Source organism: Pecten maximus, chromosome 17 (assembly GCF_902652985.1).
Source record: "Pecten maximus chromosome 17, xPecMax1.1, whole genome shotgun sequence".
NCBI lineage: Eukaryota > Metazoa > Mollusca > Bivalvia > Pectinida > Pectinidae > Pecten > Pecten maximus.
Window position 1 is genome coordinate 23,008,893 of NC_047031.1, and position 23,732 is coordinate 23,032,624.

A 23,732-nucleotide genomic window follows, 5' to 3' on the forward strand; every position below is an offset into this window, starting at 1 on the left:
AAATCGCGAGGTTAAATCAAATCGTTAGGCATAAAAATGCGAAATTAAGTCACCGCGAAAATAATTTGATTTACAGTATTCACTTAAGTGGCATAAGGTAACAGATACAGTATTTGGTAAATGGGAAATATAGAGCTGTATTTTACAGCTGTTTCCTCCTGTTTAGACTCGTAAGTGATGCCAGGTCAAATAGAGTGAACTTCCAGAACGGATACTAGGTAAAAAGGTTAAACAATTGTCGTTAATCCTTTAATCCATTCCGTAAAACTGTCGATATTGGATAATCGTACAAGACTTAATTAATGCTAAGTGTGTAAAATGTCTTTGGACAATATGAAATGAAGTAAGTATGTATATTATATGACATGTTTTATCAAAATAATTACAAAAAAAAAAAAAATGTTTTAGCCAAAAACAAGTCAAATGTTCGTGTATTAAACCAAATGCGTTTTGATTACAAACACAATAATTTGATGAGCCTACATATCTTACATATCATATATAGTACATGTAGATAGACCGCCAGAGATGACAATAGGACAAATTTAAAAATATTTCTTTAATATGCTTTGACAAATGAGTCTTTGTTACACAAAAATACAATAATGTTTGTCTATGAGGGTTCCTTTGGCCTGTGAGCAGTCAATCAGATCCAGTATCTACAGATCACATTCCGGGCGGCTTCGTGAGTCTGTTCACAAAACTATCGATGACAGAGCATCCTCGGAGAAATACTCATTCAGTGACCTCAGCTCTGCAATAGACAGTATATATATGTATTTATGATAATGTATTTACATTGCCTCCCCATTTTCACATCGCCACAATTCTAAGAGGCAGTTGCAACCATACGCCAATAACACCCAGTGGGTCACGTGACATTAAAAAGACAGTATTTGTTTTGTTTCTTCAGTTTTATTCTTCAAAATTGATGAGAAATGGTAAGGCAATGTAAATATAAGTATTGAACAGTGGTTTTGATGTTGTTATAGATGATATGGCTGCAAGATGTATGGTGCGCAAATGCCATGGGAACCCGTTAGGGCAGGGTTCCCATGCTGCGTTTGGCCACGTCCTGCCATATCGACTGAAGTAACAACATTTAAACCACTGTTCATTGCTGGAATGATAACATGATATACACAAAGGACATATCTAGGAAGAAACGTCAATCATATGTCAATATAAAGAGTTATCATTGAACCAGCGACAAGGTTAAATAGCCACATAGGTCCCTTGATTGGAATCAATGGTAAGTAACTTTAACAGCTACAGCTATACAGTAGTGCTGCAGAAAGTTTTGGGAAATAATTTTCACAATACTAAAAGCATTGTATGGTATACAAAAAATTCGACTTGTATATGAAGTTTAATAGATTTCTATCAGAAAACCGATTTTGATTTTCAACGATTAAATTTCAATAAGGTGCAAATTCAAATTATCAAATTATTTACAAATCACAGTTTACGGTTTACGTTATCTGTAATACTGATGAATGTATATAAAATATAGAGGTGGGCTCTTATACTATGGACTTACAAGTCCTCAAAAACAACCCAAACACTTTGGTCAGAGTATTGATGCAAAAAACCCAAGTGACATAATAAAATATAATAATGATCTTAGCGAAACCTCAGTAACATGCGTGATTAAACTCATTCCAATAGTGGAACTGGCGAGAATATGCACATGTGTTAAATTCAGAAAATAGCAATGAAAATTATGAAATTTATTGATTTTTTTTTTTTTTTTTACTTTTTTTGTCTTTTTCACCCCTGCATTTCTAGATTGTTTTGATCGTCTCCTACCAGCAACACTTAAGACTCTAAGATGTGTTCTAGAAATATCTGTATGATGAATGATAGTTTATTTTTTGCTCTGCTGTATCTAAGTCTCGGTTTGACTTGGAAGGTTCTAAAACTGTGGCATTTGTATAATCTGAAGATCAATGCCCTCGTTTCTCTCCTCGAGACACCGTGGCTATATATTATATTTTGTGTTTTCTCCGCGCGTTTTTCGATTCGTCTATTTAATTAGTATTAATGACCGAGTTTCTTTTATTTTCAGTTACTTCCATCAATTTTATTGTCAATTAATTTCATTCATCAAATCACAATTTAAACTAGTGATTCGTTCAAAATAACAAATGAATCAAATCAATGTGTTCTATTTTTGACATCATTTTGGAATGTCACTCTGGCGCTTTATTTCTTCTCTCATATAACTCTGTGTACGATATAGCCTTCAAACGGTCTAATGATCGAGAATTTAGAGTGTCAATTCTCGCGTGATATTCAAGGTAAAAGAAGCGTACCTTTATTCATTACACATTATATAGTTATATGGACAATATTTTTGTTCATATATTATCCCCCTATTATCGATTTGAATGAGAATCATGATTTTGTGTGGATGTGGATATTCTCTGTTCTTTCATCAAGCACGGTATACATTGGCAATATAAACGTAGAACCGTAAGCTGTTTAACTGATACAGTGCGCTATATATACTACCTGATTAGATCAAAGGATGAACAGCAACATTCTACTGTATATTGTCACATGTGTTACGTTTACCAGGCATACCATATACCAACCCCTCCCATAATACACATATCCTACTGCATATTGTCACACGTGTTACGTTTACCAGGCATACCATATACCAACCCTTCCCACAATACACATATCCTACTGCATTTTGTCACACGTGTTACGTTTACCAGGCATACCATATACCAATCCCTCCCAAAATACACATATCCTACTGCATTTTGTCACACGTGTTACGTTTACCAGGCATACCATATACCAATCCCTCCCAAAATACACATATCCTACTGCATATTGTCACACGTGTTACGTTTACCAGGCATACCATATACCAATCCCTCCCAAAATACACATATCCTACTGCATATTGTCACACGTGTTACGTTTACAACGCATACCATATATCAACCCCTCCCACAATACACATATCCTCCTGCATATTGTCACACGTGTTATGTTTACCAGGCATACCATATACCAACCCCTCCCATAATACACATATCCTACTGCATATTGATCGTATATAATATACAAACATGGTCAAGCTTTTGTTCGTTTCGTGCTGACAAACTCTATTAGAGATTGTTTTATACTAGTAAGTACCACTTAACACGAGAGATAAAGATGATAATATAGTCTCGACATCCGATTGGGCACCCATTTGATTGCCCAAAGTCATGCCATCCTCCTTTAAGACCTGTTTGTCCCTGTAGCCATTTAATAAATTGATAGAATCAAGGTATTCATTGTAGGAATGATATAGATTTAAACTGTAGCGAATATGATACTAAAGTTTCCGTTCTTTATGTTATTAAATTAAGTGGTGAAATACGACAGGAGTGAGTAACCGTATCTGTATATACCGATGCAAAGGAACGACGCTTTCCGAAGGAAAACTACTCGGAACCGTCCGCCTCAATATAATTCTTTCAGAACATTTACATTTGCCGTAAATGGGGACTAACTATGTGGCCTCTAGGTTTGGTGGTCGTTTCTTCGATGCCATTAATTTAACGGACATTTCAGAATCAAGATTGAACTGCTGATTTCATTCAGCAATATTGAGCTCATTCCTTTTTTTCCAATTTCATCGTACGGTGTTTCTAGACGCCTGGCTTCATATGGTATTGACAGTTTCGAGAACATTAAATCAAAATTATTTCAGGGGAAGAAGGCAAAATTGTATTTAACATTACAATGTCATATTGCTTACCATATCGCCTACATATCTTGTCTGTTAATGTCAATGATGTTTGGTTGACGTAAGAATAGAAACTAAAGGATATACAACAGTGCTAGCATAAAGAAAGAAAAGTACGTACGACTACGAAATGAAATCATCAACTTATATTTAAGATGATCCCATTAAAGCGTGATTCAATCAACGTAAATTTCTGATATGACATTTATATTCGGAGCAATCGACTATTCCCGTTTTATGTTTACCGAAGTTCCTCCTAATTCATTTCGCCCAGACTCAAGATTATAAAGCAAACAACAAAGTACATATATATGTATCTACAAGTAGAAAGGGCAAGTACATGCTGAAACAAAATAATGTACGGTTTAATTGCAATGTCATTGTGGGTGTAGATTGAGTCCATCTGAACATCTGAGTTTGCAAGACGTATTTCATTGTTAAGATATAAAACGCATTTATATAAAGGAAGCGGATGACTTTCAATCGTCTAAAGGAAGCATGGCTTTGCATTTTAATAGTGTAAAAAAAACAAAAATCTAATAAAATATCGGGTAGACTTACTGTCACGAGTGTGTTATTGTGTAAGATGGTAAATAGTAATTTCAGTTTTGAATGTGTGCTCTGTTTCTTATTTACCGTATATACACAATCTAGCGTGAACTTCCATTCATCGCAACTACAAAATAATTCAACCACCAACACCCATTTATTTGTATGGTTTGATTAGATTATATCAAGGCGAAGTCCGCCACAAAAATGTGTTATGAACTGCAAATGCAGTTAAAATTTAACATAATTAAGTAAATTAATTAATCAGTTCTTTTTCATAAATGGTACGAAAACTGTGACAGCGTGCGTTATCGGAGTGCGTTCGGGTTTTCTAAATAAATTCTCCCAGTCGTGATGTTAGAAAAATCGGTATTTCTCTTTTTATCAGTTATACCAACAATATGGACCAATACCGTGATCATTAACACATAATATATAGGCAATGGTGTTGATTTACCCTTTCACCATTGTGATAACTTGCGTTAAAATTTATCTTTGCGCTAAGCTTTGATTGTGCTGATGTCAGCATGTTTGCATTATATCTAAGTAGGTGCTAATGGCTCTATATGATAGCAATAGGAGGATAAGGACATGCTAATGATTACGTCATTCTAGCAACACATTATAGTCCAAGTGTCGCAACAAAGATGGCAAATTTTGCCGGAAAGAAAAATTCAATTCACTAAAATCTCCCGGATTGCACAGGGGAGGGAGTTAATTGCGAGTAATGTAAATGAATTATTTGATAGTGTGCTGCTGCTAAACCTCACTTAATTATCGGTTTGGAATATTTACCTCTCCTTAACATGAGCCGACGTCCTGCATGAGGTCTTCCTGATTAGGCTGGGTGTACACAAATGTCACGGTGTTGAAATATTCACCACTTGACACCAGTCGTACCACGGTATTCGTGCAAGCGACAGGAATTCCACTTCTCTCTGTAAGGAATTAACAAAAGACACACGATATGAGGCATCTTTCTTAACAAAATAAAGTTCCATACAGTAGAGGCACGATAAATTAAGACTGGCCAATCCAGCTGTTTTGTCCTTGTAAGACTCGTCAGTGATGCTATGGGTCTAAAGTGATGATAATAGGGGACAAGCGACAAACGTTTCAAATAGATCAAAATAAATATAAAACGTAATTATTTACATATATATTTAATGTATCAACGATGTCATTTTCGACAAGTTTACATAGTAGAACTGTTTTCTGCCGGCAGTTGTTTTTTATTAGTATCATTATTTCATTATAAGTATAAATATATATGTTAATTGTCAAAAGTAAAATTAAACACAAATAATAAATGTGAAGCATATATATAAATCGATGAAAAAGGGAAGTCGTCTTTTTTTAACATTACCACAAAATGTATCTCGAAAATTATGTTTAAGCTGTGAAATGTGGACAACCTACCAGCCCCAGCGGTAAGTCCACACACAAGTTCACGTCTGTTCACGGTGTCAATTTCGAATCCATTTCCACCGCTCACTTCTACGTAGTCAGCAAGTCCCATCCTGTTTAGGCACTTTAAAGAACAAAAGTATATATGTATTATAATGATGTGTATTTCGAAGAACATACGACCATGTAAACTAGCATTAAACAACGTTTAGGTCCCCCTGACGAGTTGAAAAACATGTTTCAAATATACCTATTTTAGTGCACACAAAAAATGCTGTTGTAGACGGAATCAACATTAACAATGTAATGATTTAGCGTAACGCTTCCGTCGTGTATAGCGCTAAAATAAGACAACCACTGAATTACGAATGTAAACTTTAAAATGAACTGGGTAACCCGATATTCTATATTTTCAAAGTCCGTAAATGACCTCAGCTGTTCTGATGACGTTAAACGGGGATTCTAATAGGGAAAATAACAGCCACATATTTCGAACCAAACGACAAACTCGCTAGACACCTTTATACATATGTATGCAATTCCATAAACTTAGAGTGTCGCTTGTTCGTAAGAAAATAACGACAAGTAAAAAAGATAAATAAAGCTCAGAATAGATGGCACTAGGCTTTATTATAGAATCGAAACGACCATTGTGTGATGCAGATTCAATCATGCGACGAACGCTGGTTTCACTCATGTTCTCATTTTAAGAAATAAACAATGTTCTGTTGTTGAACTAGATGATGCATACCCCTCCGGAACGTATGGCTTTATTTCCCAATTAGTTTTTTTAATGGTGTATACATATTTCATCGGATTTTTTCTGTTGTCTAATAGAGCGAGGTACAATAACGTTACCGTATCAACATCGAAATACGAGGTCCACAAAAATGTATTAGATAGTTAGCCTACTTGGCACCTCTCCTCATTTGGCCTTATAAGGGCCATGTGGAAGATAAGCCTTTAAATAAATATGTATTTTATCCTCGATAAATAAAGTTTATTCATATTTGTTCACATAAAAATGGTTACTACTAATTTTGTCTAGCGCTGTGCATTTTGGGAGTATGACAACTGGTTCGTTGATATAACGTTAAACAATACATAACCAAACAAAATAAAACGAACACTTAAATCCCACACAAAGTGATGCGGGCATTCACCTTAAAAAGTCACAGCCTCTTTGACATTTTCTAAAATGATCTTTTGCATTTTGTCTTTATTCGATATGATGAAATGGAAATTAATTTCGCAGCATTCTGAACAGTTTTTGCAGAATATTTTACGGCATAGCAACGGTTTCAATAAAAGGCCATCAAAAGTGTTCTACATTCCTTATAAGTGAAATTAATCTAGTGTATATTTCGACGTTTTCATATAAAACATATAATTGTATTAGATATTGCATCGGCAAGCAATGCTTATTTTTTTTTATAATTTCAAGTTTATCATTGGAAAGGATGGTTTCAGATTCATCATAATCTTGATAGCTTCGAACTCTGCCACTGGTTTCGTTTCCCGCTGCAATGCATTTCGGTGCAACGAACATCGGCAAGCAATAATTTTTATTTATAATTTCATCTATGGTTATAACATTTTCTGGAATGCAATATTTGATGTACAACATAATATCTGCCGTCTGCAAAATAATATTCTGTCGACAAGAGTTGTCGTACCTGATCTGAGAGTCCGATGTCACTCTCAACTTCGTTCATCCTAGCGGTGACTCCAACATCAACGGAGACTAGATGCACCATTTCAGGGTAGATAATCGAGATCGAACAATTTCGTCGCTGTCCGTAATTCTTGATAGTATAGACACCTTGGGTGAACATTGATACCGCATTGCATGCTGGGGGAAATGAAACAGACATTAGATATACACATTCTCGTATCACATCTTTTGACACAAAAAAATATTGTATCATATTCAACCGATTTCTTAACGTCTTTTAAATATATCTGATGTCCTTCCCTGATCTTCTAGTTTTCTGTCGTAAGAACGCTTCTTTATGATTTTATCACAGGTAATGCGATTTGGCGAAATAGTAAAAGGAAAACTATATGAAAGTATATCCTATCTGATAAAATTTAGTGACCTTTCATTTCATTTCATTTACAATTACACTTAGATGATATTTAGAGATATTGTATCACGTTATTATGAGATTGGACTAGTATTTAGTTATGACAAAAATTCTAAATTAATCCCCTTTTGATTTATTTCTCGTCTTAATTTCATTATTACTGAATGGATGGATGTGCAGAGGAATTTTGATCATAACGGCAATGAAAACGTTCACCAGTAGGTGTGACAGTATATTGCAAGTATGAACCAATATATAGGGAGTCCAGAATGACATGTATGACCACTTACGTTGTGGATTGTCAATAAATTTGACTTTGATGGTAAATCCTTGACCTTGGACCGGTATTCTGTTCTGTATGAGCAATACGTTCTGTGAGGATACCAGTATTTTCCTGGGTTTCGATTGTCCACAAAAGGTCATATACCTTTGGTCCAAAGTGAGATGATGGTCGCCGGGTGGTGGGAAAAATTGACCGTTCATCTCCCATCCATCCACAAGCTAAAAAAGACAATAAAAATTGACCGTTCATCTCCCATCTATCCACAAGCTAAAAAAGACAAAATAGTAACCGTTCATCTCCCATCTATCCACAAGGTTAAAAAAAAACATTAAAAATTGACCGTTCATCTCCCATCCATCCACAAGCTAAATAATTATACCTGCTACCCCCATTGCATGATCGTAAGAGGCGACTAAATTTGGGATTTTCTCTTTTCTCTTCTTTCTTAACAACTTTCTTCTTCCTAACGTTTCCCTTGACACTGCCTCACTTTTGGCCTTTAGTTGAGCGTTCGCCCCTGTGAGGAAGGCTTTGGGTTCTGTCCCCTGGCCGAGACATACCAGAGTCTTTGAAAATGGTAGTTGCTGCTCCTGCTTAGCGCTCAGCATACAATGACTGGGACGGCTGGTTCGCCCGTTGTCAGTATAATGTGACCGGGTGGGGTGTCCTGCTGGGTGTCTTCGTCAGTATGCTTCAGTGAGGTAGCAAAAGTAGCCTATCACAAGGAGACTTAACACGAACACAACACAGCCTCCCAAAACACACATACGCACTCACCACACGCATGCATGTCGCACGCACGGGAGACCGTCCTTAAATGACCTTAGCTGTTAATAGGACGTTAAACAAAATAAACCAAACCAAACCAAACCACAAGCTAAAACAGACAGAAAATGACCGTTCATCTCCCATCCATCCACAAGCTAAAAAGACAACAGTATGATTACAGACCTTGTTTTGCCATGAACATTACTTAGCAGGGATATATAAGATATCGAAAAGAATAACATATGTATGACTTAAAATGGTTATCTTGGACTTAACAGGAAAGCAAGTAATATCCATCAGTAAACGGGTGATTAATGGAACACAAATAATGACGTCAACCTTGCTTGGTACAGTTTTTTTTAAATCTTTAACGAGTCATATGAGGACAGTAGTCAAGAATAACCTTATACAATGAACTATATAAGATCTCAAGTGTTGCATCTACGCAGGAAGTACATCGTGTAGAATCAAAAAAAAATTATATTTGGTATATCAAAGTATATATTTAAAAATATGAAGAAAATCCTCGATTTTTGAGGAATCCCATATAAAGTATGTGGTGCAGAAAGTTTATATTGATATTAGGTTAGTAGGTTTTTCTTAACTTTAAAGTTAAGGCGTTTATAAAAGAAAAAAATATTCTTGATTTCCATGCATTTGATCAATGCAATCACTGCTGAGATGGTAACTATTTATGAAGAAGTATTATTTTAATTATTCACACTGATCAGTTATTTACGATGATCCTTCCACTGTTTTTAAGGATGTTATTCAAATTTGTACTCAAACTTGTTTCCTTTATACAACCCTTTATTTAGACATACCGCGACAAGACCTCCCGCCTCGCAATCCACGTCGAAGTGCATGAATTCCAGCTCTATTAATTTTTCAGGAAGTGAAATAAGATAAAGTCCACACACACTGCCGGTGCCATCTGCCGTAAACTTGTATTCTCCCTCGAAACTTTGCATGTCCATACATTCTGTAATAGAGATTGAGGTTTCATGTTATAGTGGAACTGAAATGTTTTTGAACTTTGGTATATGGTACGTAAATGTATATATGGACAACTAAACCTTATAACCTGAATTTCATCACGATTTATGAAGCGATTGTCATCGGTGAAGAAGAAACGAAGTGTTAAATAAATCATACTATCGCAACTGAAATAACAGAAACCGTCAATCTAACACAAAGTACGAGTGCAACATATGATAAACATGTTTCCATTTAAAACCGTGATAAATCCATGTGTTCCAAAAGAGTAAGCGTCTTATGGATCCTACTGTCGCACAAATGTATGTCAAATTCTTGGTTAAGTCATATTTTATAATGATAAATACGGTAGTGACAAATGAACCACTAGGCAAATCAACAAACATCCATCATGTTTGGCTTTATATAAATGTCCTCTGTTCAATATTGAGGTGACGTAAGGATACTCCAATGTTTAAGCTACGCGTGATATCTACGTATTAAGGAAGCATATAAGATACAAGTTGTAAACACGTATTTGTGTTTGCTAATATGCCAAATAGTCCCTGTACAATTACCACGGTTCTTTCTTTGAAAACGTCTCATTCGACTGATTAACCTATATAAACATGGCAGATGTAATTGGAACAGCATGCTTCTATTCTTCTTGAACATCTGGTAATATTCCCGGGATGGAGTATTACCGGTTTCCTTTGTCATAAATAGTTGTTTGGTTGTGAGTCAAAATTGGGGTTTTGTTAACACGTGTGTTGTTTAGGTAATGCAGAGGCCGTAAAGAATGTGTCTCGTAAATTAAGACTTAAATGTCAACCATTCTATTTTGTTTTGAGATGCATTGTACCATACTTGGATTCCTTGAACATATGCAAGATCTCGTATAATATATATATTTGACAATGGTGATGTATCATATTTCTGACGTTTAAGTCAGTTTTGGTGGTGTGTTTTGGTATTGAAACCTGCAACAAAACCTTAATTAAGAAAACGAAGATATACAAAAAATAAAAAGAAATTAAAAATGTTGTTACATTAGAGTTAAGGAAACTTACGGACAACTGTGGCGCTACTTCTGACGTTGCGTTTTGAATGTGAACGTTTCTGTAAAGAGAAAGAAAAAAAAACGTCACATAATATAATAAGACTAATTTTGGTTTGAGGTACTATGCATCATTGATAACAATGCAACATTGTATTCATAATCATTGAGATGGTCGTGATAGTTGGGTGTCTACGGCAGTATGCTTCAGTGAGGTAGCACTATAAAGCCGACGTCAGTTTCGCGCTAAAACAAGGCGACGAACCTATCGAAGCCTTACAAAATATTCAGTCATCATACGCATGCGTGTCCCACGCAGGGGAGTATGTCCTTAAATAGTCATAGCATTTGGTAGGACGCAAAAGAATACCAAACAAATCAATACACGAATGCATCTAGCACGCAGGGTGGGCCATACTTAAATAACCGTAGCTGTTGATAGAACCTTAAACAATACCAGACCAAACCAAATGAAACAAATCCTTAAATCCCACACAAGACAATCAGGACATCGTAAAAAAACAAGGCAAAATCCTCTAAATGAAAATCTGGCCGTGCTTAAAAGGCTTACTGATTTAAAAGGAAAACTGTGGCACTAGTCCCTTATCTGTAATCATAAATCCATCATCTGGTTTATGTGGTACAATATGTTTCAACAACTCCAATGGTATTGAGTGCAAAATGTGTTTATGCGGTTTTACTGTTTTCGCGCGAACGCAGCGTCAAGTTGTGAGGTCAAAACAACCCCAGTGATATTCAAATTATATACAAACACATTATCCCTGGTCGCGACACACCTGCTTAGCGATCAGTATTTCTAGGAGTGGATCGTGTTACACCCGTCAGTATAATATGACCGGGTGAGTCGTCCTGCTGGATGTATTCGGCATTATACTTTCGTAAGGAAATACTATAAAGTTGATATCAGTTTCGCGCTATCACAAGGAGACAAACACAAACATACCACAGCCTCCCAAAACACATTCTCACTACTCATGCATGTCGTACACAGGTGACGCCGTTCGTTTATGATTTTAGCTGCAAGGACGCAGACAATACAAACCTAATCCATCCCCCTCCCAAAAAAATAATCAATGATATTTTGTATATCCAATATCACCATGCATAATTTAACCTATATGTTTCTGCAAAATGAAACATATTACTGTATACCATGATAGTATCTTACATAACCATATTCACTTTCATGTATTTGTCTCCTTGTAATTGACCTCGGTACGAAGACGTCAGGGGAATGACGTGTTAACCATCTACCATTACCTTACAGTTCGCATTGATAGAATGCTGGTAATTTGCATACAAGTTTTTCGGTGGTCCAAAAGTTTTGTGCAATTGTTTTCTTTTAAATTTCAATTTAAAAACCCGCTTTAATTATATTTATTTGATTGTATTACCACCCAAGAGAACGTAATTTAAACAGATTTGGCCGAGATTTACATTGCAAGTGATATAAGTGAAGAAAAAGACGCTTATTTCTTTGGAACGCCTTGTCTAATTACCCTTAAGCAATTACATACACAAAATAAATCAATACAGTGAAATAAATAACATATTATAAAGGCCAAGTGGAGTTTTACATTTGATGTTGAGTCATTATAGGGAGATTGATTCAGAGAGCAGGACTTGGATTCAGAAAAAAAAAACATAAAAACTTCTGCATCAACCATTAGACATATCTAGGGCATCAAGATACATAACCGATAGTCCAAAGTAGGTCAATCATTCTCATGATAAAAGCAAATTTTCATAAGTAGAATCTGAGCAATGAATCAACCGCCTTACGATATGTTCAAATGTGATATGTATATACAATATAAATAAATATATCAGTGCTACACCCTATTCATTAAAACAACGAGAAATTGATTATTTACAGGAGAAATGTAATCCTCTTCATTTCCTCTGATTCCGGATAACTCGTCCGTTAATTGTAATTACCGGATGGTAAATTAGATTTATATGACAACTTTTGTGTTGATTCGTTCATTAGTAGAACCATTTGTGTGATTTACTACGTAACAAACAGATTGTGGAATCCAAATCCGGAAAAATTAGAATTTAATGTTCCGCTCATGTACCGAGTTATCTATGGCTTAATTGTGATTCTTTTGTACCAGTGTAACAAAAGCTAGACTAATTATCTCACGTCAGACACATAGCACCTGCCAAGGTCGAAGTCCCGGTATGAAATGACCGTACAAATGACCAAAAGGAATGCGAGGCACAATGCCATATACCATTGGTATCTAACTTACCTTAATCAAAGAAGTGTTTTACTATAAATGTACTCTTGGTAATTATTGATGTTTTTCACAGCTTGTTTAGTTTTGAGATAACAAGTCTAGTTTGATAATTAAAATATCAACATATTGCTAATAATTTAAATATAGACAAATGTTTTGTTCTATTCTCTGTTGCTATGTTAACAATGCTTAGAGTATTTCCTCTGTTGGAGGGGTTGGTCGATCAGTCCTGCTAACGCCGATGGCGACTTGTCTGACTCAACACTGACAAAGCATTACTCTATGTCTGAGTGTCATTGTGTAATAATTCCATAGTCAAACCCAGCATAACTCTATGTCTGAGTGTCATTGTGTAATAATTCCATAGTCAAACCCAGCATAACTCGATGTCTGAGTGTCATTGTGTAATAATTCCATAGTCAAACCCAGCATAGCTCGATGTCTGAGTGTCATTGTGTAATAATTCTATAGTCTAACCCAGCATAACTCGATGTCTGAGTGTCATTGTGTAATAATTCTATAGTCAAACCCAGCATAACTCTATGTCTGAGTGTCATTGTGTAATAATTCCAGTCAAACCCAGCATAACTCTATGTCTGAGTGTCATTGTGTAATAATTCCATGGTCAAACCCAGCATAACTCTATGTCTGAGTGTCATTGTGTAATAATTCCATAGTCAAACCCAGCATAACTCGATGTCTGAGTGTCATTGTGTAATAATTCCATAGTCAAACCCAGCATAACTCGATGTCTGAGTGTCATTGTGTAATAATTCCATAGTCAAACCCAGCATTACTCGATGTCTGAGTGTCATTGTGTAATAATTCCATAGTCAAACCCAGCATAACTCGATGTCTGAGTGTCATTGTGTAATAATTCCATAGTCAATCCCAGCATAACTCGATGTCTGAGTGTCATTGTGTAATAATTCCATAGTCAAACCCAGCATAACTCGATGTCTGAGTGTCATTGTGTAATAATTCCATAGTCAAACCCAGCATAACTCGATGTCTGAGTGTCATTGTGTAATAATTATAGTCAAACCCAGCATAACTCGATGTCTGAGTGTCATTGTGTAATAATTCCATAGTCAAACCCAGCATAACTCTATGTCTGAGTGTCATTGTGTAATAATTCCATAGTCAAACCCAGCATAACTCTATGTCTGAGTGTCACTGTGTAATAATTCCATAGTCAAACCCAGCATAACTCGATGTCTGAGTGTCATTGTGTAATAATTCCATAGTCAAACCCAGCATTACTCTATGTCTGAGTGTCATTGTGTAATAATTCCATAGTCAAACTCAGCATTACTCAAGGTAAACACTCATTTTTGACTGTATAAAAATATCAATAAGATATATTCTGTTATCTCGAACAATCAAGCTTCTTTTTTCCTGATGACCCAAATCATTTCGAGATAACGAGGTTGGACTTTATACTGTATAAGACTCTTGAAAATATCTCCCGGAAAACGCGTTTTGCAAAATACATGAAAAGGAGACAGAAAAACAGGACGTATTAACAGATGCAACCAATATTTAGTTTCTGATGAAAATGTTGCATTTGTAGAGGTCACTTTTACTTTTATTTTTCGATTGCGATCATAATAATAATAATTTTATATACCGATAAATCACATCAGCATACCAATTTCTCGGAGAGCATAGTGTCGGAGCTGCCATTTCGGGGCTTTCAATTTGCACACGACTTTTCTTGCATTTCCCTACTACGAACTGAATCAACTGGAACACAACAGAGAAAAGTATCTTGTGCAAGGATTCTTCTAAGCGTCCGTGTTGGGACTCGAACTAGTGACCCTTCGGTCACATAGCTTTTATCATACCACTAGACTACTATGCCTCCGCGATAGAAATATTCCTGCATGTTTGCATCAAGGAGCCTTTACTCAAAATAATTAATCACAAATACGTAATAAGGGTTTACATTGCAAAAGTTGTTACATACATTTTCCTTTCAATTTAATAGCGATTTCGTTTAAACGGACCGATAACTTTGGGGATTCGGATATCGTGTGAATACTTCACTGGATATTCCTTTACAATTGAACTTGTCAGCAATATCGCATTGTCATAAGGATCTTAAACTATAAACGGAATGCTGATCAATGAAATAGCTTAAAATTTAAATCTGAATTAATCTACCTCCAAAACGTCAGAATTTTATGTCACGACAGTAGAATGTCTCTGATTCCGTGACTTAAAGTCATTTTGTTGTAATTCACGTGGGTGAGAAGTTAGATGGAACATCTTCTTCACGACCTTGATTCCCTGAACGAATTTTTTATTCTTCTATAACCGCATAGAAATAACAGACAGTTCCTGGTCAGGTGATTTATCCTGCTAGGAACAGGGTCACGAGAAAAGGATTTCATTTCGGCCTTCTCTTATTGATCTCGTGTATATATCCACTTCTGGTAAGACCAAGGCGGTTCCAAATTACAAACGGTAGAACGTAACGGAACCTTTTCGCCAATAAATTTCTATATAAACAACCATAATGATTTGGATTGGCTTCTAGCTGAAAATATTGTGTTTCGAATTAAGACACCATTACTGCATATTACTACCATCCCGACGGTAATTAAGATCATTGGTCCCAATCAATTACATTCATTTGCCGATACCGGTAATGAAATTTGTTACCGAGTCTGGACGACACTTAACTCCTGGAGGTAGACGATTGTGTTCTCAAATAACGCTTGCTAGCTGCGTTGTGATTCTCTAAGTAACATTTGGCGACTATGCTATGTTTCCTAAAATAACGCTTAGTGACTATGTTGTGTTCCTCTAAGTAATGCTTTCCGAACATGTTGTGTTTCTGTAAATAACACTTACCGACTATGTTTTGTGTTCACCGACTACGTTGTTTTTCTCTAAATAACGTTTACCGACTTCGCTGCGTGTTTTTTTAATAACTCTTGCCGTTGTTGTGTTTATTGAGTACAATTTGCTGACTTCGTTGTGTTTTTTTAGTACAATTTGCTGACTACGTTGTGCTTATTAAGTACAATTTGCTGACTACATTGTTTTTCTCTAAATAATGCTGCCGACTACGTTATTTTTCCTTAAGTAACGCTTGCCGAATACTGTGTGTATATGTAAGTAACACTTGCCGACTACATTGTGTTTTTATGTAACGCTTACTGTCAGTTTCAGTGTGGTTACACTATAAACTGGTCCTTCAGTGGACGATTCATCGACTTAGGTTTTTTTGTAATAACACTTTTTTACTACATTGTGTTTCCCTAAGTAACACTTGCCGATTACATTGTGTTTTTATGTAACGCTCACTGTCAATTCAGTGGGGTGACACTATAAAATGGTCCTTCAGTAACTGATTCATCCATGTGACAGCATTGAATGGTCTCATTGTGTTAATAGGCCGCACACCAACAGCGATCCAATATCCAACTCATATGCGCCGTTTTATCTCGACCCACACGGGGTTTGACTGTAAACATTAGCAGTCGGAAGCTGAGCTATCAGTGAACTGTAAGAAATTAATGGCAACTTAGCCGGAAATTTTCAATCAAACTAAGTATCTCAATGTGGCGAATTGGCCTCGCGTATGGTCTTCATGGCCTCATTAACGGTATCAGAGGGTATCGCTGCTAAAATACATGATAATGTGTCTGAGAGCTTTGAAACAATTGCTATTGTTCTAAACCATTCGTTGCTTGTTTTATAATCAGATTATTGATTCAATCTTTATAGTTCTATTTTCATCTCGTTAATGTGATCTACATTTCACTTATACGTAATTTCTAAACAAAAAGAAACAAAAACACACTGGTTGTCTCCGGCAGTATGCTTCAATGAAATAGCAGACTAATGCTTACACCAGATTCGCATTATGATTCAAACAACAAACATACCACAGTCTCCCAAAACACACATTTACCACACGCATGCATCTCGCACATTGGAGAACCCGTCCTTAATAGGACCTGTATTTATAAGACGTCAAACAATATACAGTCAAACTTCGATGTTTCGAAGTTCAAGGGACTAACAGAAAAACTTCGAAACAGCGGGACTTCGAATTATTCATGGTTGACAATAGATCGATGTTTTCTTGATAATGACCATATATGTTAACGTTACATGTCCTCGGTGTCTTCGTGATGATCGTCGCCTGTCAGGCTCAAAAGTTAATTTATACCTCAAACACAACAAAATAAAAATACTTTTCATTAATTATACCTAAGCATTTTATTAATTAAACCAACTATGTATCGGTTACAAAACACTTATATCGCGTTTAACAGATAAAGCAAAAGAAGTACAATGCACACTTTCGTAAGTCGTTAGGCTTTTCTGCTACAGCCAAACAAACCGGAGTCCTTAAATGATTACAGTTTTTGACATGACGTTAAAACATACACAACCAAACAAACTGCAGTCCTCAAATGATCATAATTGTTGATAGGACGTCAAACAAAACTAAACTAAACTAAACAACGACCCATCGACATGACGTACAGTGATTTGACTACGAAGGACCTTTGATACCTGTTCTGTTAAATTGTACCAAACTAACTCAGTACAGTAACGATTAAGATTGGATTCTGAATCTGTAGTCACACGATTACGACAATGTTACGACATTGTCCGGTTTACGACATCAGCTGTCGTAAACCGGATATAGTGTCTTTGCCAAAAGTGTTTTTTCATAGTTAAGGTTTATTTGATGGTTATATGTCCAATATTATGGTTGTATGTATGTGAAATGGCATGTGGTGGAGATAAGGCATTAATAAATTTAAGTAAAGAAGTGTGACGTAAGTTTGTTTATTTATATACGAAACAATACAATTAATGCAATATCCATTGTGTTGCACCACGATTAATTCTCTTTAGCTTCTTTCCATCAAACAAGAATATATTTTGCACTTGACAATTCTCGGACAGTAAGCATATGTTTATGACAGATACCAATAATTCTAAGAAGAGTAAAAAAAAAACCGTTATACATTTTAGCATAATTGACCACGGCTGTTTGACCAGAAATGTCATTTTGTCATTTGCCAAGTTCACTCTTTGGGTTCACGTATTATCAAGGTTTCGTCTGGTTCCTCGAATACGATATGCTGGCCGCTTGCTCTTGGGGATTATGCTTCTACACTAGACAAAAAGGTCGCAACATTGGCGCGATTATTGATACTGCATTTATGACACGAATATGTCTATTAATAAGTAGTGCTCTCCAGAGAAATATTTTTTGTACAAATATGATTGAAAGACAACTTACCGGTGATGAGATAATGTTCTCTGACACGCAGCCGTCAGAAATGAGAAAACATGGTGAATGTTTTATATAAAGACAGTTACTGTGTTTCGCGTATTATTATTCAGGCAGAAAATATGAGTTATATACTGTGACATATTTGACATTTCAGAGTGATTACACTATATTTACATCAATGGCCCCATCATCCATAGAGACTGTCCTTAGATAACCTTATTGCATTCAAAGGAATCTTCAATCAAAACCAAACTGAACAAAAAATTCCAATACAATACCAAAGGGAAATATAATTCCACTCGTGAAACTAGTGTGTTCCTTTCTGGGGTAAAAATTGGCATTCATGACGTCAGAAAATGAATGTAACATGTGAATGCACAATACTCATTATTTTAACGATGTAATATGTTTGAAATTGTATCCTAACGAAATCGTCTTAAATGAAAAAGAAAATGTCGATGTATAGTTCTAGAAAAAGGAAGTAAAGCTATAAAATTATGAAATATTAGTATAGATTTTAAGGAAGATCATTTATAACGTATAAGGAGAGTAACGTCAAACTTACTGGAAATCTGAGGCAAACAAACACAATACCGAGGGCGTAACATTATCTTACATGAGGTCTTATTTCTCTTCTATATTCTAAATCTCTTGATTGTGATGATCTTTATTGTGTGATTACGCTTCCCTGATTAAGTTAGTTTTTTAAATTATTATTTTATTCATCATACGTCCATATGAAAACCAAAACTAAAAAAAAAAAAAGAAAGAACGGTATCAAAAAGGAAAAATTGAAAGAAATATGACAGCCCTCTTTCTTCATGTTTCCTTCTATAATTTTTTGTTCCAATGGTTGGTGTTGAAGTAAGATCGGATTATAGTGTTAAACAATAAGTGAAACAGCGAAGTGTATCGCTTTTGACGATACATTTTATCTCTCACTGTCGGCCAACACCACGGAGATGTGCCGGCTGTGGAATGTGAAGTGGAAAAGATATTCCGAGAATACGCACGTTTCTATGCTTCTCGTCCTTGTACCAGTATATAAGGAGGATACTTTTCGCTTCATTGATTTTACAACAATACATTTACCTCATTTATCGCTTCAATAGCCACTCAGTTATTTAGTCGTTTTACATAGTTCATCTACACAGAACGTATCTAGGGAAAACACAGGAGCACTATATGAGCCAATGTCAAGGACATGCTTCTGCTGTCGTTAATCAATTCACTACAATATGAAACTCCCGATTAAAAGGCAAATTGACTTCCGCCTGGATAAAGTGATTACATACAGAAGACCGGACAGATTGAACTGTTCTACTTTATTATCTTATAAACACTTAACGGTCCATACAGATGAAAAAGACAGTGGAGATTGATTGTAAACAGGCAAAACAGCGGAAACAGTGTATTAGGAATTGGTTTCATCGTCAGCGCTGAAATTTGAGCAGAAGACACCAAACCAGCCTAATATTACTAAAGAGTGCTCCAAAAATACATGTATGTAGCTGTGATGTTGCGGAATAAAATCAAATTAACTACAAAATAGTATGTGCTGATGACAAAGCCATGTTGTCCATAGCGTATATATTTTTTAGACTCGTGAAAACATCAAATATTTTTCCATTGTGTTTTCCAATACATATAGCTATAATTTACAATACTGACCAATTATCAATTTAACTAAATGCTGTTTATAACAGCCTCAGTACAAAACTGATACAATAATTCTCAAATGGTCGGTGACGCTTACCCTTGCGGATCACAAGGTCCTAATTTCTTACTTCTTTTTTCAATGATATATGTCTAAATCTGCATTTTACTCATATAATTATAATTTGTGATCAGATTTTGAATTATAATTACAACAGAGTCGCGATTTCTTTTGCATATCGATATTTTCTTTTTATCTTTATAGTACATTAAATACTCTACGTTTTCTTAAAATCGAAATTGCTTAAGCTAGATAAATGTAAATGACACTCTCTTCAAACTCTTCCACAGATTAAAAGTATATATCTAGAATGACCCCTGGTTAAATTGCTTTGAAAAATTGCCTTGTTATTGGATGCTCGCGCTGTCGACCTGGAAAAATAATTACCATAATTATGTGACAAATATGGCATCCCCAACAAGCTATACGTCATCGAACTCACCGCACTGTCAAAACCAAAGTGTCGCCTATTGTTGGAAATGTTCCAGCCGTTATAATTGTTGGTTGGACGTTTTAAGGTGACATGGTACACTGGTCGATCGCTGCTGATCCTTCTCATTCCGTTGTATAATGTGTATGCCTAATAAATGAGTATGACGAAACCAGGCCGAACGGTAGTGATTCTATAGGTACACAAACATTGGTGACGTAGTACACACATGACCACAACACAAACATGTTTTACACATAAATAACCACGATGTGATGAAAAGAGAATCTTGGAATATATCACTGATGGTATTGTGACACCATAACGTGATTTGACACAAAACGTTTAAATATGAATTTCTAAATCCTGCTTTCATTAGAGAAATATTGACATCTAAAATTCTCGCATTGTCGTATAATCCAAAGAAACGGGCGTGAGAAAACCTGTAACTCATCGCTGAAATTATTCAACCAGAATACATGAAATTGAATTTGCTTAAACATCACCACGAGTTATTTTATTCATTAATTTCTTTATTATTATTTTTTTTCAAAAAATTGATTTGTACTTTCGCCTCTGAGGTCACTGGTAAAAAGAACACAGAAAAAATCTAAATTTTGTTAATCCTTAAGTATATACTACACATGTATCTATTACTAATCCATTTTGAAAGTGGGTGATTGGATTTCTAAGTATTTTATAATGACGCTTTGCCATATCATGCACCATTATTTCATTTTGTCACTTCTGCACAGGATTCATTCTTAACGAAGGCACTGCAATATCTCTGATTTGCTTCATGGAATTTCTAACTCTATCAAGGAATTGTTCTGTAGTATCTTGATAACAGCCAATCACACATGATACATGATTAATGTAATCAATTATCTAATCAATAAAATGTCAAAACGGAAACAAAACTGTTAAGTATGGATTACATGTTCAATTTTGGAATGCTGAAGAACGGAGAAGACTTTATTAACGGCAAAAACATATATCATAAAATGATATACTAAAGATAACGATTTCTGCTTTAATAACTAGGCCGAGCTAACACGAGAATCGTTCCAGTTTCAAAAAGTGTGCCATATGTTTCATTTATGGATAAAGAATGGCTGCGTCAATCAAGGATTGAATTTCAACGGAGTGAAACTTAATTATAGTGTGTTGTATGTCTATATTTGAGCATCATCAATCATTTTGCATGGTTCATAGTAAATTGACATATGAGTCCTCCATTCTAAATGATTTTCTAGGCCTCGGCTATTAAATGCACCAATCTCACAGAAAGCCGTTCTTAATGATTTTAAAATATCCACGAGATATTAAGAAAGGGCAAATTATCATATCTTTGTCTGGACCGTACCAATAGTATTGAATATTCACCTTTATATTTGAGCGGGGAGCCATAATCGAATCACCGTGGAAGTCGATATCTTGCCTTTCGAGTTGTTCCAAGAAACCTACGTCACTTGCTTTTTTTCTTATCTTAATCTTGGTAGAGACACCATAATTAAAACTCAACAATACCACGACAACTTAAAGTAAATCTAATGTGAAATAGACACCCTAATTCCGTTTCATTAAACTGCCGTCCTTTTCTATTTATAGTCAGTATGTTTTACAAAACGTAGTAGGGAACAACCAACCAATTGAAAAAAAAAGATTTTTGAAACAGCCCCTGTGTATAGAAAGTTGAGCCAAGGATAAAATGTCTGGCAGCCACTGATTGGCCAGTATGTTATGAAGCGAGAAAATAGATATGTAGCCTGATAGGTAACTATCAATAAGAAATGTTGATATTAATTTCGTAGGTCCGATTGATTTTTTTCCCAAAAGTTCAGGTAATAACAATTAACAGGTAAACATTTCAGATTTTTGAGAATTTTTACTGCGAAATTCACCCATTTTCAAAATGGCTACCCTGGAGAAATGTTGAGCTGAAGGACCCAACTTTTTTTTTGATTAGGTATTATATCAGCCCCTAAATTTTTGTTATAAACCATAATTGTCATATTGAATCCAGGAATTTGAATGAAATACTCCAAAACGTTAACACTAAAGTCTATGGGAAAACAATTGGTTGGTTGGTCTCTAGTACACTTGTATATCATGCAAAGTTCAATGCTAGCTTCTCTCCCTTCGTATTATATAGATTATACATTTGGTACGATTTAAACGAACACGACGTATTACAATATGTGAAATGTTTTGTTTTTATAACAATTTCGAAAGGAGTGATATCAACTCATATTGTTCACGTTTGTTGGCCCGGATGGAAGCGCGTGAGGGTTTTAGTGTAGGAGGAAACCGAAGTACCCGGGGAAATTCCACGTGGACAGATGACCCATTACCTTTTCACGTCAGGTCGGAAAATCGAACCCCGGCAGCCTAAGTAAAAAGCAAGTTTGTTACCACTGTGCTATCTGACCATCTGACTTATCATCACTGACATGATGCCTCAGATGGGATAGCCATTTTGAAGTGAACTGCCGCCGTTCCCGTGACTTCATTTATGACGTAATGATAATTATGTGATGTATGTCATTTATAATTTCTTAAATCACTTTTCTTTTTAGTAAGTTTATTTCGAAGCATTATCATGGAAACTTAGATAAACGATGATTGCACGTATACATAGAAGTGTTCAGGATTCGAATTACTTAGAAAGACGGATGTTTTAATCTAATGATACTAGATGTTTGTCATAGACAATCTAATAAGGTTTTTACTTCCCCTTCTAAGATTTGACATTTAATTTTAACCTGTTTCGTTGTATCCTACACTAGCTTTAGCCCCTATGCCACAATGACGAGTTCTACAAGATAGACACATCTGTATGGTTCATTTTTGATCTACCGTATCTAATTCTCTTGTTGTTTAGAAATGTGTTTATGGTGTGTGTAATCCTCGTACACAATCCTATCAACAATGTATATTCAGGTTTATTGTAAATAGGTTAATCTGTTACAGAACAGGCTAATAACCCAGTTTTATCAAAGAGCTTGCACAGAAGTCCATTGTGGAATTGCAATGGTAGAGCCATCAAAAACAAATTTAGGGGAAATTTATAGTTTGTTTAGTTATAAACTGTAGGACACGCAGTTATGAACTAGTTCGTACTATAATATGCAGCCTTTTCTATTAAGTTGTACTTTATTAAACTCATTTT

At 35.4% G+C, this 23,732-nt stretch overlaps 1 protein-coding gene across 1 annotated transcript in view; it reads right to left on the minus strand.

The window, feature by feature from the left end:
* Positions 1–540: 540 nt before the first annotated feature.
* Positions 541–23,732, minus strand: part of LOC117315780 (corticotropin-releasing factor-binding protein-like) — a 43,719-nt gene continuing 20,527 nt past the window's right edge. The window contains exons 2-8 of the mRNA XM_033870142.1: positions 10,894–10,942; positions 9,673–9,830; positions 8,088–8,298; positions 7,387–7,562; positions 5,723–5,834; positions 5,099–5,241; positions 541–754 (exon numbers count right to left, since the gene is read on the minus strand). Coding sequence (XP_033726033.1) covers positions 5,105–5,241; positions 5,723–5,834; positions 7,387–7,562; positions 8,088–8,298; positions 9,673–9,830; positions 10,894–10,942 — 843 coding nt within the window. The 3' untranslated portion in view covers positions 541–754; positions 5,099–5,104. The remainder of the gene's footprint in view (positions 755–5,098; positions 5,242–5,722; positions 5,835–7,386; positions 7,563–8,087; positions 8,299–9,672; positions 9,831–10,893; positions 10,943–23,732) is intronic.